The sequence below is a fragment of the Xenopus tropicalis genome, chromosome 7 (genome assembly GCF_000004195.4).
Source record: "Xenopus tropicalis strain Nigerian chromosome 7, UCB_Xtro_10.0, whole genome shotgun sequence".
Taxonomy (NCBI): Eukaryota; Metazoa; Chordata; class Amphibia; order Anura; family Pipidae; genus Xenopus; species Xenopus tropicalis.
In genome coordinates, this window is record NC_030683.2 from 77,723,661 (window position 1) to 77,738,697 (window position 15,037).

General features: G+C 42.1%; 1 protein-coding gene across 1 annotated transcript in view; it reads left to right on the forward strand.

Moving 5' to 3' along the window:
* Positions 1–13,927, forward strand: part of ubash3b (ubiquitin associated and SH3 domain containing B) — a 93,681-nt gene extending 79,754 nt beyond the window's left edge. The window contains 6 exon segments of the mRNA NM_001102961.1: positions 468–590; positions 3,724–3,816; positions 6,141–6,285; positions 8,472–8,578; positions 11,660–11,769; positions 12,826–13,927. Of these exon segments, the coding sequence (NP_001096431.1) occupies positions 468–590; positions 3,724–3,816; positions 6,141–6,285; positions 8,472–8,578; positions 11,660–11,769; positions 12,826–12,963 (716 nt within the window). The 3' untranslated portion in view covers positions 12,964–13,927.
* Positions 13,928–15,037: the final 1,110 nt, after the last annotated feature.

A 15,037-nucleotide genomic window follows, 5' to 3' on the forward strand; every position in this document is an offset into this window, starting at 1 on the left:
GATTACTGACTGGGAGCATGTGCAGTGGAAGCAGACCTGGTCAATTGGTTCTAGTTAAGGAGGCAGAAAAAGGTTGTTAAGCAGGTGCCAAACATACTGTATGCTGGTATATGGGGCTTAGGGTACTTTTATCTGGGGTGTTAGTTAAAAATGTACTGTGCAGGGGGGTTAATTCTCCTTTAATTTGACTGAGGATATCTATAAAAAAAACAAACTACAGCAACACTAGAAGTGTTTAGCATTTGCAGTTTGACATATCTAGGCATAAATAACTATAACCAGCATAAATGATTATAGTCACTAATTTTCAAATAGGGTAAACAACTTCCTATGAAGCAGTGAAGGCTGCAGTTCAAATGAAATATTAAGAAGAGAGTGGATCAAATGCAGCAAAGCTTCCCCTATACACATGTAAAATGAGTTTGCTGCACTCCCTACACCAGTGTGATATGTGGTCTGCTTTTTAGGAAAGTATGTGCGAACAAACTTGAACATGCTCCCAAGCTTACCCCAGAGAAGCGGAGGCTACAGAGAATATGAGAAAGATTCCCCAATAACTGTGTTTGGATGCACACAAGCAAAACTTGTTGGTAAGACATATCACATCATTACTTTCTGCTTTGTTTTTTTAAGTTTCATTGTTGTTTTATAGAAAAAAAAGTGCAGAATGACAGTTTGTGTGAATAATTGAGTAACTAATTCAAATGTTTGTAATTTTAAATTTTTATTTAACTTTGTGGCATAACAAACCATGACAGCACATACAGGTTAAAGTCATTTTTGACAGTAAAAGAGGGTCAGGTTATTCAGTATCTGTGTGGATGTCAGTCTTAACCAGGTAGCAGTGCATGAAAAACATAAACTCTTATTTCAATATTTAAGAGTCCCCTTTATTGAGGGCCGTTCCTCGGCCCTGTGATACTGGTGCTGCTTCCTGGGTCCCTTTCGCCTGTTGTCACATTAAGTACTGATAGTGGTGTGCTGTCCGGTATCATTTAAACAATCAAAGTTAAAGATAGGTATATATAGAAAAAGGGTTTGAGGTAGAGAGACAGTAGGACATAGTAACTGGGACAGTAACTGGGTAAGAGAGAAATGGGGGGGGTAGGAGGGATGGGAAGGTCATTCTGCTCGGGAATTCTATGTTATAGTCCATTATTATTCTTTGGTCTCGTTGCTTTGGTACGGATAGAAGCCATCCAGCTACGATTAGTGAAGCTCGTTCTTTCTGTTTGTTGACGCCGGTCCAGGTGTTGACTGTGAAGTTATTGCTGGTGGAGAATCTCGCATCCCCGGTGCGGCCGTCAGAGGCCTGGGGGGGGGGTCCGAGTCAGTGTAGTACAGGCTGTGATTGATTTTCATAATAATTTAAGAATCATAGGGGTCTGTGCCTGAAGGAGTGGTTCAGGTGCAGAGTCCTAGGCTGCAGCTAATTCTAAATATTGCTCTGAGTGTTTGAACTGGTTCCAATAGATAGAGGGTACACAGCTTATTTACATTTGCATATTTGAACAAATGAGACCTGCCATATTGCTTACACAGTTGAGCCACTCTTAAGTCCAACGTTGTTGGAAGAAGACTAAAATCTAAAAGTTTATGGCCAGCTTTACAGATATGCTGGAATGTGTTGCGGGTTGTCACCCAGGAATATTTTTTTTTTTAATACATTTTTATTTTGCGTTTTCTTTATAACATACAATGTGTTGGCACCTGGATATCTCGCTTTCCATGGTGCTGCTTAAAGCTCTGTGTGCTTGAGATGGACCTGCAGGGAAGGTCTCTTCTTTGTTGCTGTATAAACCTTCTATCCCGTGCTTTAGCCAAGTGCTGCTGCTGCTGCTTCTTGGCTTCAATATTTACAGGCATTAGGTTTTTATTCTTACACATATTAGCGAAGTGTGCATTTAGTGACAGTTTGATCAGTATTTGAGTCATTGGGGGGCCTGCTATCTTTATGGTCAGATAGCCAGGTAGCAGACCTGTCTGAAGTACAAAGTAGATCAACACAATCAGGCATATATATATACAGTGGCTTGCAAAAGTATTCGGCCCCCCTTGAACTTTTCCACATTTTGTCATATTACAGCCACAAACATGAATCAATTCCACGTGAAAGACCAATACAAAGTGGTGTACACGTGAGAAGTGGATGAAAATCATACATGATTCCAAACATTTTTTACAAATAAATAACTGCAAAGTGGGGTGTGCATAATTATTCAGTCCCCTGAGTCAATACTTTGTAGAACCCCCTTTTGCTGCAATTACAGCTGCCAGGCTTTTAGGGTATGTCTCTACCAGCTTTGCCCATCTACAGACTGAAATCCTTGCCCATTCTTCTTTGCAAAACAGCTCCAGCTCAGTCAGATTAGATGGACAGCGTTTGTGAACAGCAGTTTTCAGATCTTGCCACAGATTCTCGATTGGATTTAGATCTGGACTTTGACTGGGCCATTCTAACACATGGATATGTTTTGTTTTAAACCATTCCATTGTTTCCCTGGCTTTATGTTTAGGGTCGTTGTCCTGCTGGAAGGTGAACCTCCGCCCCAGTCTCAAGTCTTTTGCAGACTCCAAGAGGTTTTCTTCCAAGATTGCCCTGTATTTGGCTCCATCCATCTTCCCATCAACTCTGACCAGCTTCCCTGTCCCTGCTGAAGAGAAGCCCCCCCAGAGCATGATGCTGCCACCACCATATTTGACAGTGGGGATGGTGTGTTCAGAGTGATGTGCAGTGTTAGTTTTCCGCCACACATAGCGTTTTGCATTTTGGCCAAAAAGTTCCATTTTGGTCTCATCTGACCAGAGCGCCTTCTTCCACATGTTTGCTGTGTCCCCCACATGGCTTGTGGCAAACTGCAAACGGGACTTCTTATGGTTTTCTGTTAACAATGGCTTTCTTCTTGCCACTCTTTCATAAAGGCAAACTTTGTGCAGTGCACGACTAATAGTTGTCCTATGGACAGATTCCCCCACCTGAGCTGTAGATCTCTGCAGCTCGTCCAGAGTCACCATGGGCCTCTTGGCTGCATTTCTGATCAGCGCTCTCCTTGTTCGGCCTGTGAGTTTAGGTGGACGGCCTTGTCTTGGTAGGTTTACAGTTGTGCCATACTCCTTCCATTTCTGAATGATCGCTTGAACAGTGCTCCGTGGGATGTTCAAGGCTTTGGAAATCTTTTTGTAGCCTAAGCCTGCTTTAAATTTCTCAATAACTTTATCCCTGACCTGTCTGGTGTGTTCTTTGGACTTCATGGTGTTGTTGCTCCCAATATTCTCTGAGACAACCCCTGAGGCCGTCACAGAGCAGCTGTATTTGTACTGACATTAGATTACACACAGGTGCACTCTATTTAGTCATTAGCACTCATCAGGCAATGTCTATGGGCAACTGACTGCACTCAGACCAAAGGGGGCTGAATAATTACGCACACCCCACTTTACAGTTATTTATTTGTAAAAAATGTTTGGAATCATGTATGATTTTCGTTCCACTTCTCACGTGTACACCACTTTGTATTGGCCTTTCACGTGGAATTCCAATAAAATTGATTCATGTTTGTGGCTGTAATGTGACAAAATGTGGAAAAGTTCAAGGGGGCCGAATACTTTTGCAAGCCACTGTATATATATTTATCCATAATAACATGATATCTTAAATGGATCAGTGCCACAACACACTGGTACTGGCTCTTCATTTTCTTTTTTTGTCTTTTTGCCTTTTAGGTGAAGCTTTGCTGGAAAGTAACACTGCTGTAGACTTTGTCTACTGCTCCCCATCTCTGCGCTGTGTCCAGACAGCACAAAACATTCTTAAAGGTAAGATTGTAACTGTAATCCCATTTGTAGAGCAAACAAGCATTCAACAAGAGCATTTTCCTTACTCAGTATGGTTAGCTGAATACCAATAAAATACAAAAAATAAGTGCAAAAGCCCAGGATAGCAAAAAGATGTTAGTATCATAAACAAGATTATATTACATTTACTTTATAAGTAAAGATATACATACATACATATATTACATTCATAGGTGAATTTACCTATTGATCAGTGCATTGCAAACTTAAACAATGAAGCCTTGCACTTGGACTCAGCAGAGCTCTCAAAGCATAATCAAATTCAGACCAATTAGTATTTGTGCCCCAGTTGGTTTCATACAAAATCCCTCCCCAACTCTCATTCCCCACCAAATGCTGACTAGCTAGGAACCCAACTGTGTGCTTGTTCACTCTCACTCCCCACCACCGCTTACACAAGCAGGAAGCTAATTCTGCCCTTGCAGTGGTTGTTCAATATGTTGGGTTGAAAAACCCAACCTACTGTTCTTCAACTTCAGCTTATTCTTCCGCTTTTTCTTCTTCTTCTTAGCGCCCCCCCATTTTCTAAATGCTACTCCTCCTCTAGTTTTAGGGTTACAACACCCAAATTCTCCACACTTCTTCGCCCTATAGTGGAGCAGTCCCATTTACTTTGACAGAGAAGGTTTTAAAACTGCTGCCACACTTACAGCTTTGAAGCTATATCCCCCAAACTTCAATAACATATTCATGGGGTTACGCTGAAAGAAACAGTGACATTTGTTAGATGACTCCAAAGTGGGAGGGGCTAACAACAGCCAATCAAATTTCACCCATTGACTTTTATGGGGAAATTGAAACTGCTGCCAATCTTACAGCTTTGAGGCCACACTCCCCAAACTTGAATCACATAGTCATGGGGTCAGCCTGAATGAAAAATATGATGATTGTTAGATGCCCAAAAGTGGGCGGAGCTGTGAACAGCCAATCAGATTTTACCTATTGACTTGGCGGAAATTCAACCTGCTGCCATTCTCACAGTAATAATATCAGGGTCCCCAAACTTTGCAGAGTTAGGCACTGCGGTTCAAGGTTAGAAAAAGTGGGGTTGAGGCACCAATAGCCAATCAGATTTTACCAATTGACTTTCACTGGGGAAAGTCAACCTGCTGCCATTCTCACAGTATTAACACCAGAGTCCCCAAACTTTTCACAGTTGGTCAATAGGGAACTGCAGGTTTAGTTTTGAAAAGTGGGCGGGCCAACAACAGCCAATCAGATTTCACCTATAGACTTCATATGTTTAAATTTAAACTGCTGCCATTCTTTAAATATTAATACTAAGGTCCCCAAACTTTGCAAAGCAGAGCCACCAACAGCCAATCCATTTCTACCCATTAAATTTCATTGGTTTATATTTAAACTGATGCCATTATTTAAGTTTTAATTCCAGGGTTGTTAAACTTTTCAGAGTTAGTCACTGGGTATATGCCGCTCAAAGTTAGAAAAAAAGTGGGCCAATCACATTTCACCTATTTACTTTCAATGGTGGAGTGTAAAATGCTGGCACAATTTGGTTGGTTGGTCACTGGGGGGACTCCAGTTCAAAAATAGGAAAATTGGGTAGGGCCACTAACAGCCAATCAGATTTCATCGATTGAATTTTATTGGTTTAAATTTAAAATGCTGTAATTTTCATACTATATATGCCAGGGTGCCCACTGTTTGTCACTAGGTGACTTCGACTCGAGGTTAGAAAAAGTGGGCACACCCACCAACCACCAATCACAATTTACCTATTGACTTTTATTGGTTTAAATTTAAACTGCTGCCGTTCTTTAACTATTAATCCTAGGGTTGCTAAACTTCTAACTGCAGAGTTAGTCGCTGGGTAACTGCAGTCCAGGTTAGAAAAAGTGGGTGGAGCCACCAACCACCAATTAGATGTCACTTGTTGACTTTCAGTGGGGAAATTTTAATTGCTGCCATTCACATACTATTAAACCCAGGGTCCCTAAACTTTGCACATTGATTGTTACTATATAACTGTGTTCCAAGGTTGGAAAAAATGGGCAGAGCCAACAACAGATCAGATTTCATTCAGTGACTTCACGTTTTTCAACCCAACTTGAAGTTTGTTCTCAAACTTCCCTTTCTAGTTTGTGCATAACCTCCTCCCTTGTTGCACTCTAGGGGGATGCCTCTCCTTCCTACCTTTTGTACCACCCATGAACATGGTAAATCTTTAGAATCTGTCAGTAATCATAGTCCTTATCTTGTTCTGTTATCAAAATAATTTTGCAAGAAAATGAAAAAGCAGTTCTTAGTATGGTCTCTTTTTTTAGGTCTTAAACAAGAGAATAAAGGAAAAATCCGTATAGAACCAGGCTTGTTTGAGTGGACCAAGTGGGTATCAGGAAACACTCTTCCTTCATGGATTTCCCCAACAGAATTAGCAGCAGCCAACTTAAGTGTTGATACAACGTACAGGTAGAACTTCTCAGTCTATAATATAATTAACATGATTATAGTTTTGTGTAGCCTTTCCTTCTCCATCTGTTTTATTTGGTCTCTCACTTGTTATTAAATGTCTTTTTAAATGACTAGTTGCCCATCTACAGTGTTCAATGCATGAAATAATATATTGTGATATGTGCAGTACTAATTATATAATTTACAGAAAGGCATTAAATAACTAAATATGAAGCCTTTGATATCCACAAGGCTTAAATGAAGGCTGTATGTTTAGTTCCTTTCTGCAAATTGTCAAATCTGTGGCATTATACATAGTTGAATTATGGGAGTGATTTTTATGTAAAAACATTTCAGTCTTCGTGAATTTCTGGTCATGCGCACTTTGCTTTGATACTCATGAAATATCAAACTGAAGCCTATTTAAATTGCAGGAATATTGGTGCAGGCAGTTCATGAATGTGGAAGTGGGGCTATAAAGGGCATTTTGGCTGTTGGTACTGTACTAGTGATTCTGTTTGTCAGAGGTTGGTCCATTGCATGGTGTTTTTTGGGCTCTACCATTTGCTATTAAACTGGGGGTGGGTTGATTCCAATAATTTTCAAGATATTTCTAACTTTAATTAATTAAGGTTATGTTTTAGTTAAACTTTGTCCGATTTGCTTAGACTTATACAATCCTTCTACTAGTCCACTAACTAGGGATGATCTGGAGGTGAGCAAATATGTGTGCCTCTCAGAGAATCTCCTATGAGTTTTCTTTTGTAGTTAGTGTAGGGCAGTGGTCCCCAACCTTTTTTGCACCACAGACCGGTTTCAAGCAAGACGATTTTTCCAAGGACCGGGGGTGAGGGGGGCAAAACTAGTGTATAGCATATACTGTAATTTAATTATTACATATATAATATAAATGTAATTACTACATTTTATATTATGCACGTAATTTTTATTATTATTGTTACACTATAATCATAATACAAAATCTGTGAGAGACCTTAGCTTGTTTCCCTGCAACTAGATGCACCCAGCGCCCTTACTCTTCTTACTCCCACCTAAGTTGTGACATCCCCTGTTGCTTAGCATGGAGCTTTAAGTGCTTTGGTCCTTGTGATCAGTAGAAAGCTTCCTGGCTTTGCATAGCTGTTGTCATTGCTGTGTAACACATCGGGGATCTGGGATCACAGGTAATTGGGACCAGAGGTGGCCCAGTTAAGCACAGCCTATGGCCCGGCACTGGTCCCCGGCCCGGTGGTTGGGGACCCCTGGTGTAGGGGATCATAGAACTCTGTCCCCTTTCTCAGTCTGTGACATAATCCCGCCTAGCTACAGAACCCGACTGGCTGGATGCCCCAGTGCACACCTGGGAAGATGTGTGCTTAAGTTTGGAGCCAAAAATCAAGGGGCGGGCCCAGAGTTGATAAAGGGAGCCCCTGTTGTTTTTGTCAGTTGTTGGAAGAGAGATACAGAGTGAGCAGCCAGTACCAAGTGTTGTGAGTTCAGACTGAAAGGATAAGAGTCTGCTTAGTTGCCAGTGCTTACAAAGTCCTCTGTGGAATCTCTGTGAGTGTCCCCTGGTGTGAACAGGTATTGCTCGTTTGCCTCCTACGTGGCAGCAGCCACCTTTTCCAAGGGGAAGGTACTCTGGGGCAGGTAGCGCTACCTGGGGGGACTAAAGAGCTCTTGGGGAAGGGACTGAACTGATTTAAGGGTTGGGGTCTATCCGGATCCAAGTTGGGACTGTGAGACTGTGCCAGGAGTGGATAGACTGCACAAGTTCCTCAGGACAGGAAATTCAGTTATCCCTAAACTGTTTTACATTCTATTTCAACAGTTATATAAAGTTTGATATTTCTGCAATTGTGTGTGATTATTCCTAGTGGAAATCCCCTTGAGGTATGCTCCTCAGTGTCCACTAGGTGGAGGCACTGCGCAACAATCCCAGTTCCCAGTATCTTATAATTCAAAGAGAACGAAAATCTCCTATACTAAAGCCTATATACAGCCCAAATTAAGTGAGTGTGCCAAGAAAGGGTTACATTAGTTATAATTCTAATTACGAACATGCATTTATATAGTGGCAACAGTACCACTCCTGTGTGTTTGGCTTTATACCCAATAAGTATATACAGCTCTGCCTCCATTATTAAATGATGCCTTCTGTCTTTTACTTTATTTTTAAGTATATCTTTTTTTTTATTTTATAGACCTCATATACCAGTCAGCAAACTAGTGGTTTCTGAAACATATGATACATATATGAGTAGGAGCTTCCAGGTTACCAAGGATATTCTGAGTGAATGTAAAGGCAAAGGTAAGTTATACTGGAAATCTGCAGGAATATAAAATGACAACAACAAGTAAATGAAAATCTCTAACCCCATGACTGCCTGGGCTTATTAACTTTGCTCTGCGTCCCATGTCATCTTGCAGCATAGATCAAAGAGTGAAAGGAAGATTCTATGGAGCCTGTAGTTAGGTCCTAGAAAACCAAGGCCATAGAATTTATTATCCATGGCCATTTGTGATCACCATTGGCTTCTTTGTCAAATGTTATCACACTTTATGGTTATTTTTTTTTTATAACAGAAGGGTTATTTGTGTGTAAATGGTCAGCCTTTAAACATAGTCATCTGTTGGTGCAAAATAGTTTCTCCCAAGACTAAAGTCGCGTTTGACATTTTTAGCAACCAGAATGGAATATAAATAGTAAAGGGCCTGAAGAGAAATGTAAAAAAACAAAACAATACTATTGTAGCCTCACAGAGTAAACATTTTTTCATCTACTGGAGTCAGTAAAGGAGGCAGATATTTAAAAAACTATAACAAAATGAAGACTAAATGGAACAGTACTAATAAGAGGCCATTCTGTAACATACAAAAAGCAAACAACCCCTTTAATGTTGCTGGACTATTGTTCAGGCATATGCCAGCATGTTAGGAAGGGTTAAACCATGCATAAACCGTTTGCCCAGCAATATTAGCACAAATGTCTTGCAGTGGAAAGCTGGTAGTGCCCCTTTGGATTAGAGGAACAAAACTTCCATTTGAAGCAGCGCAGGTGGTTTTTCACGGTAACGGCAGTGAGGCTGGGGAATGCTCTTCCCAGTGATGTTGTAATGGCAGATTCTGTTAATGTCTTTAAGAGGGGCTTGGATGAGTTCTTGAACAAGCATAGCATCCAAGGCAATTGTGATACTAAAAACTACAGTTAGTATTAAATGCAGGGCGCAACCTTATAAAAGCGAAGATGTAGCAGAGAGCCGCGGCACATAGCGGAGGACACGACTAAAGACACAGAAGTAGCTGGCAGGCCCGGATTTGTGGCGAGGCATGCCGCCCCGCCGCACGCAAATTTTAAAATTTTGCTCCCATACGGAGCAATGGGGACCTCTCCCCACTGCTCCGTATGGGAGTTTTAACATTGGCGCATGCGCGTTAGCGCGGCAGCAGGGGAGGAGGAGGTGGTTTGCGCATGCGCGCTCGCACGGCAGGTGGGGGCGGTAGGGGGCGCCGAATGGGGGCGGCCTCGGGGCGCGTCATTTAGAAATCCGGCGCTGGTAGCTGGGAGCCGCGGCACATAGAAGAGGACATCACGGGAGCTGGAGGCCGCTGGGTGGAGGGAAGGGGGAAATGGAAGGTGCGTGGGGGCGCTCGGGGAAGCTGAAGGATACGTGGGGGGGCCCTGGGGGAAGCTGAAGGATTCTTGGGGGGGTCCCTGGGGGAAGCTGAAGGTTGCTTGGGGGGGGCCCTGGGGGAAGCTGAAGGGTGCTTGGGGGGGCCCTGGGGGAAGCTGAAGGATGCTTGGGGGGGCCCTGGGGGAAGCTGAAGGATGCTTGGGGGGGCCCTGGGGGGAAGCAGGAGGATGCTGTGGGGGAGCTGGAGGATGCTTGGAGGCCCTGGTGGAAGCTGAAGGATACTTGGGGGGGCCCTGGGGGAAGCTGAAGGATGCTTGGGGGGGCCCTGGGGGGAAGCTGAAGGATGCTTGGGGGGGCCCTGGGGGAAGCTGAAGGATGCTGGGGGTGCCCTGGGGGAAGCAGGAGGATGCTGTGGGGGAGCTGGAGGATGCTTGGAGGCCCTGGCGGAAGCTGAAGGATACTTGGGGGGGCCCTGGGGGAAGCTGAAGGATGCTTGGGGGGCCCTGGGGGGAAGCTGAAGGATGCTTGGGGGGGCCCTGGGGGAAGCTGAAGGATGCTGGGGGTGCCCTGGGGGAAGCAGGAGGATGCTGTGGGGGAGCTGGAGGATGCTTGGAGGCCCTGGCGGAAGCTGAAGGATACTTGGGGGGGCCCTGGGGGAAGCTGAAGGATGCTTGGGGGGGCCCTGGGGGAAGCTGAAGGATGCTTGGGGGGGAGCAGGAGAATGCTTGGAGGGGCCTGGGGCGAAGCAGGAGGATGCTTGGGTGGCCTGGGAAGAAACAGGAGGATGCTGGGGGGGGAGCCGGAGGACGCTGGGGGGGAGCCGAAGGATGCGGAAGGTAGCAGCGGAGAGCAGGCCATAGCATGAGTAATTTGGGGGAGGACCACCAATGTTTTAGGGGGCCCTGGGCTGGCTAGCAATGATTTACGGGGTACCTGCCCTGGCACCAATGCAAAACATAACCCCTGGCCTCCAATGTTTTAGGGGGGCCCTGGCTACTAATGTCTGTATGTCTTTTGTATTGATGGGAGGGGTCACCGGGGGGAGGGGCCATTGGGGGTGTGGGAGGAGGGGGGCCCAGAATTTTTTTTTGTGATTTTCGTGATTTCTGATGGCGGCCCTGATTAAATGTATGTATGGTTTATGTATGTGAGTGTATAGATAGGTCAGTATAGGTTTGTGTGTGTGTGCTGGGTTTACTTGGAAGGTTTTTTTCAAACCTATGTAACTATGTAACAGGTACGAGATCTGTTATCTAGGACCTGGGTTTTTCCGGATAAGAGATCTTTCTGAAATTTGGATCTCTATACTATAAGTTTACTATAACATAATTTTAAAATGAAATAAACCCAATGGTATTGTTTTGTCCACAATAAGGATTAATTATATCCTAGCTGGGATTAAGTACAAGGTCTATGAGAGATAGAGAAGGCCTTCACATTCTGAATAATGGGTTTCCATATAATGGATCCTATACCTGATATGTAAAACGTGCTAGGGCTGAACTGAATGTTGATGGCAGCATGCTCACATATTTCAGGTATATACATCCTGCTGTGCCCGGTAGAACTGGATTAGGGACATACAAGGGTAATGGTGCTGTTTTGTTGTAAACCAGCTGCATGATATTTATCAACCTTGATTTAAAGGCTTTTTCAGCTTAATTTTCAAAAGTGAATTAAATCTGGACACTCATAATCAGGCTATAGTCGGGCTACTTACAGTAAATAACATATGATCTATAAATCTGCCCTTTCAGGAAAAAATGTTCTGATTGTAGCACACGCCTCTTCTCTGGATGCATGCACGCGGCAACTCCAAGGCCTGACATCCCAGAACTCCAAGGACTTTGTGCAGGTGGTTAGAAAGGTACCGAACATTACTACTCTTTTTTGGATAAAACCTATCTTAGCAGTGGAAAAGGTTTATGCACTTTACTAAAATGCTGATGATATTACCATTGCCATTGCTAAAAGTATAAGAATAGGATCTGTTCATAAATCACTGAATTGCAGGAGATTACTTTAAGAGGCTTATGTACTCACCACATACTTTGTATCAAACACACAATACTATAATTGTATTTGATTACAAGCTACTTTTTCCTCTGGGTAATGACATTTCAAACTGACATACAATAAAGCATTTCAGTGAGCCTGAATAGAAGTCTGCCTTACTATTGGCTGCATTATGCTATTTACATCTCAACTCCTGCTGAAATTATTGCAAAGTCGTTGTGTTCTCATTTCCCACTAATGGCCTATGCACAAATGGGAAGATGAAAGAAAGAAAATGCATTTTTAACGTTCAGCTCAGACATTGTTATTTGGATGCCAACCTCCTTAAAATGTGTACAATTGTATTATATTGTGCAATTCTGCTTTATCATTTGGATGTTTTTCCTGAAATTGTGTACCTATGGTTATGTGGATACAGAAGAGATTTAGTTACACTATGGCAATATATCTTATATAGTAATAAAGCAGACTTCAGGGTTCAGGCCATCCTGGGGTTGGTACACTATATAGTAATTATATAAAAAAAAACACTTACAGCTTTTGGTGTCCCACAGACAGCTGCAATTTCATTTCCAAAGCCACAGCTATGTATAACAGGTTCTGTAACAGAACAGAACCCAGTTACTGTCAGACGCCCATGAATGTGCATATCAGTTTTACTGTAAGTGTTGTATACTCACCCAGTGGTCAATAGATGGCAGCATGTGTACCAGTTACAGCTGCCTAGGAGACATTACAGGCCTGCAGATGCAAACCTCTGCTAGAATTGTTTCATTATGAGACAGACTAGTGACATCCCAGTGGCAGTAGCCTTCAGTTTATGAGAAGCAAATCATTTACCGGTATTATTCATTATTTGTCTTTATATGCTGCCCTATAGCTGTTTACTGTTTTCCATGTATTGCAGATTCCATATTTGGGATTTTGTTGCTGTGAGGAGCTTGGAGATACTGGCCTGTGGCAGTTAACTGATCCCCCTATCCTTCCTCTGACTCATGGACCAACAGGTGGCTTTAACTGGAGAGAGACATTACTACAAGAATAAACAAAACAAATGAATGTCATCTAAAACAGAAAACATATCTAATCTTAAGAAAATGTTTAAATATGTCTAGATAGACATATCTATTACTTAGGCCTTCTACAACAGCATGTGTGCGTGACAGGGGGATACACAGAAGATATTTTTGTTGAAGATTGGTATTTATGAATTTAAAAGTATATATATTAAACATAAACAAATGTATTCCTGCCAACGTTGTGTTGGAAATGTTATGTTATGCATGCACTGGCAGCCATTCCATAGAAACGTATCCTCATCCAATGCTCAGAGTGCAAATTGGCATGCTGGACTCCACAACAGCTTATTATTCAAGATAGTCATGGTTACAGCAACCTCATATTATTATTTGGTATGTTACCAACTGTATGTACAAGTGTTATTAGCAGAAACCGATTGCATCTCATTGTTACCATTTTTACAGGGATGCAGTTAAAGCTAAAAGACCCCAAATTCCTAATCTGCCCCAACCTATATTTGCAGAAAACTCAGATGTAGGTACAATTATCCTAATTATAAAAAAAAAATTGCTGCTGCGTTTTATACATGATTATTTTGTCTCGAAAGTGGCATTTATATATGCATTTTGTTGCCTGCTTTCAACCCCTTCTTAATAAAGTCAAAGGCAAAGTCCCTGAAAACATGGACTTTGGTGAGCCTCAGGGCACATTCTGTAAATTAGTAGCTATATCACCAGATTATTAAATAGAGACATTTAGCAGCACATTCTGATACATTACATTTATCCTAATTAGTGATGTAGTTTTAGCTATATATCCTATCAGAATATGGTAGATGGTTCTGGACATCATATTTCACTAGGTGGTGGACAGTGGCAGACATTGGGCATACAGCATAGGGCTCCTGTGCTACGACATGATAAGGACACACCATCTTGGATACGGATGACTCCCATTGTATGAGCCATACAAAGTCTGTATGTAGCAAACAGAAAAAAAGTACAATAGCAGACTGTAGATGGGATCAGAGCAACACAAACCCTTGCTGTGCTTCTAAACCACAGTGGGTTAGCAAAGCTTATACAAAAGATTGACCTAACTTATCCCTGATTAAGGTAAAGTTACATTACTCCCCTAACATAAATATAATGTATCTGTATGAGCACTAATAAGGTCAAAGCTGACTATCTTCTGATAAACCTCTCCCTGCATTAGTCAACCGTAAGTTGTTAGGAACGGTAATAAGTAGCAGCTATATATATATATATGTAAATATTGAAATAATGCTAAATCCTCGCTATAGACTTTGGATGCTTCCTTCCTTGGCTGCAGTCTGGAATAGATGTTTCAAGAGCTGTACATATTTTCCTCATATGATGACAGCTGCGCAGAGATTTAGAGCTTGTAGCATCACCCAACCCTGGGTGTGATTATGTGGGCTAAATACAGGGGAGGTGAGAAACTTACAGACCACCCCCATCATGGGAGGCACAGTCCCTATGCCTCAAACTTGTACAGGTCCTGGATGGTGCAGTAAAATATAAAGGTAAAGTGTGGTATTCTGTTTGGTTTCCCTTTTATTTAAGAAACTTGTAGCATAAACCAAATATTCCAGATGTCACTTATTTTGCAAGAAATAATGATTTTTTTTTAAATGTTTTAAGTAAATGTTTAGGGGTAACCCCCTGCTTCAAATGCCCCTATGGCACCAGCACAGAGGAGGGGCAAACAATTACAATGCAGGAGGAGATACTTTAGTAGGCAAATGTAAGCATTATTCAGTTTTGTTTAAAAAAACAATGGCAGAAATTAAAGCTAATGTTAGTAAGGGATTGTTGCAAACATTAATGGAACTGCATATATGGGGTCCTTGCAATTTCCGTAAATCAAGACGTAAAATATAATATGAATGTGCTTATTATAATATTATCATAATAAACTTTCAGTAAAGGTATAGGACCCCTTATCCGGAAACACATTATCCAGAACGTTCCGAATTACGGAAAGGCCATCTCCCAAAGACTCTGTTTTAATCAAATAATTCACATTTTTAAAAATGATTTCCTTTTTCTCTGTAATAATAAAACAGAAACAGTACC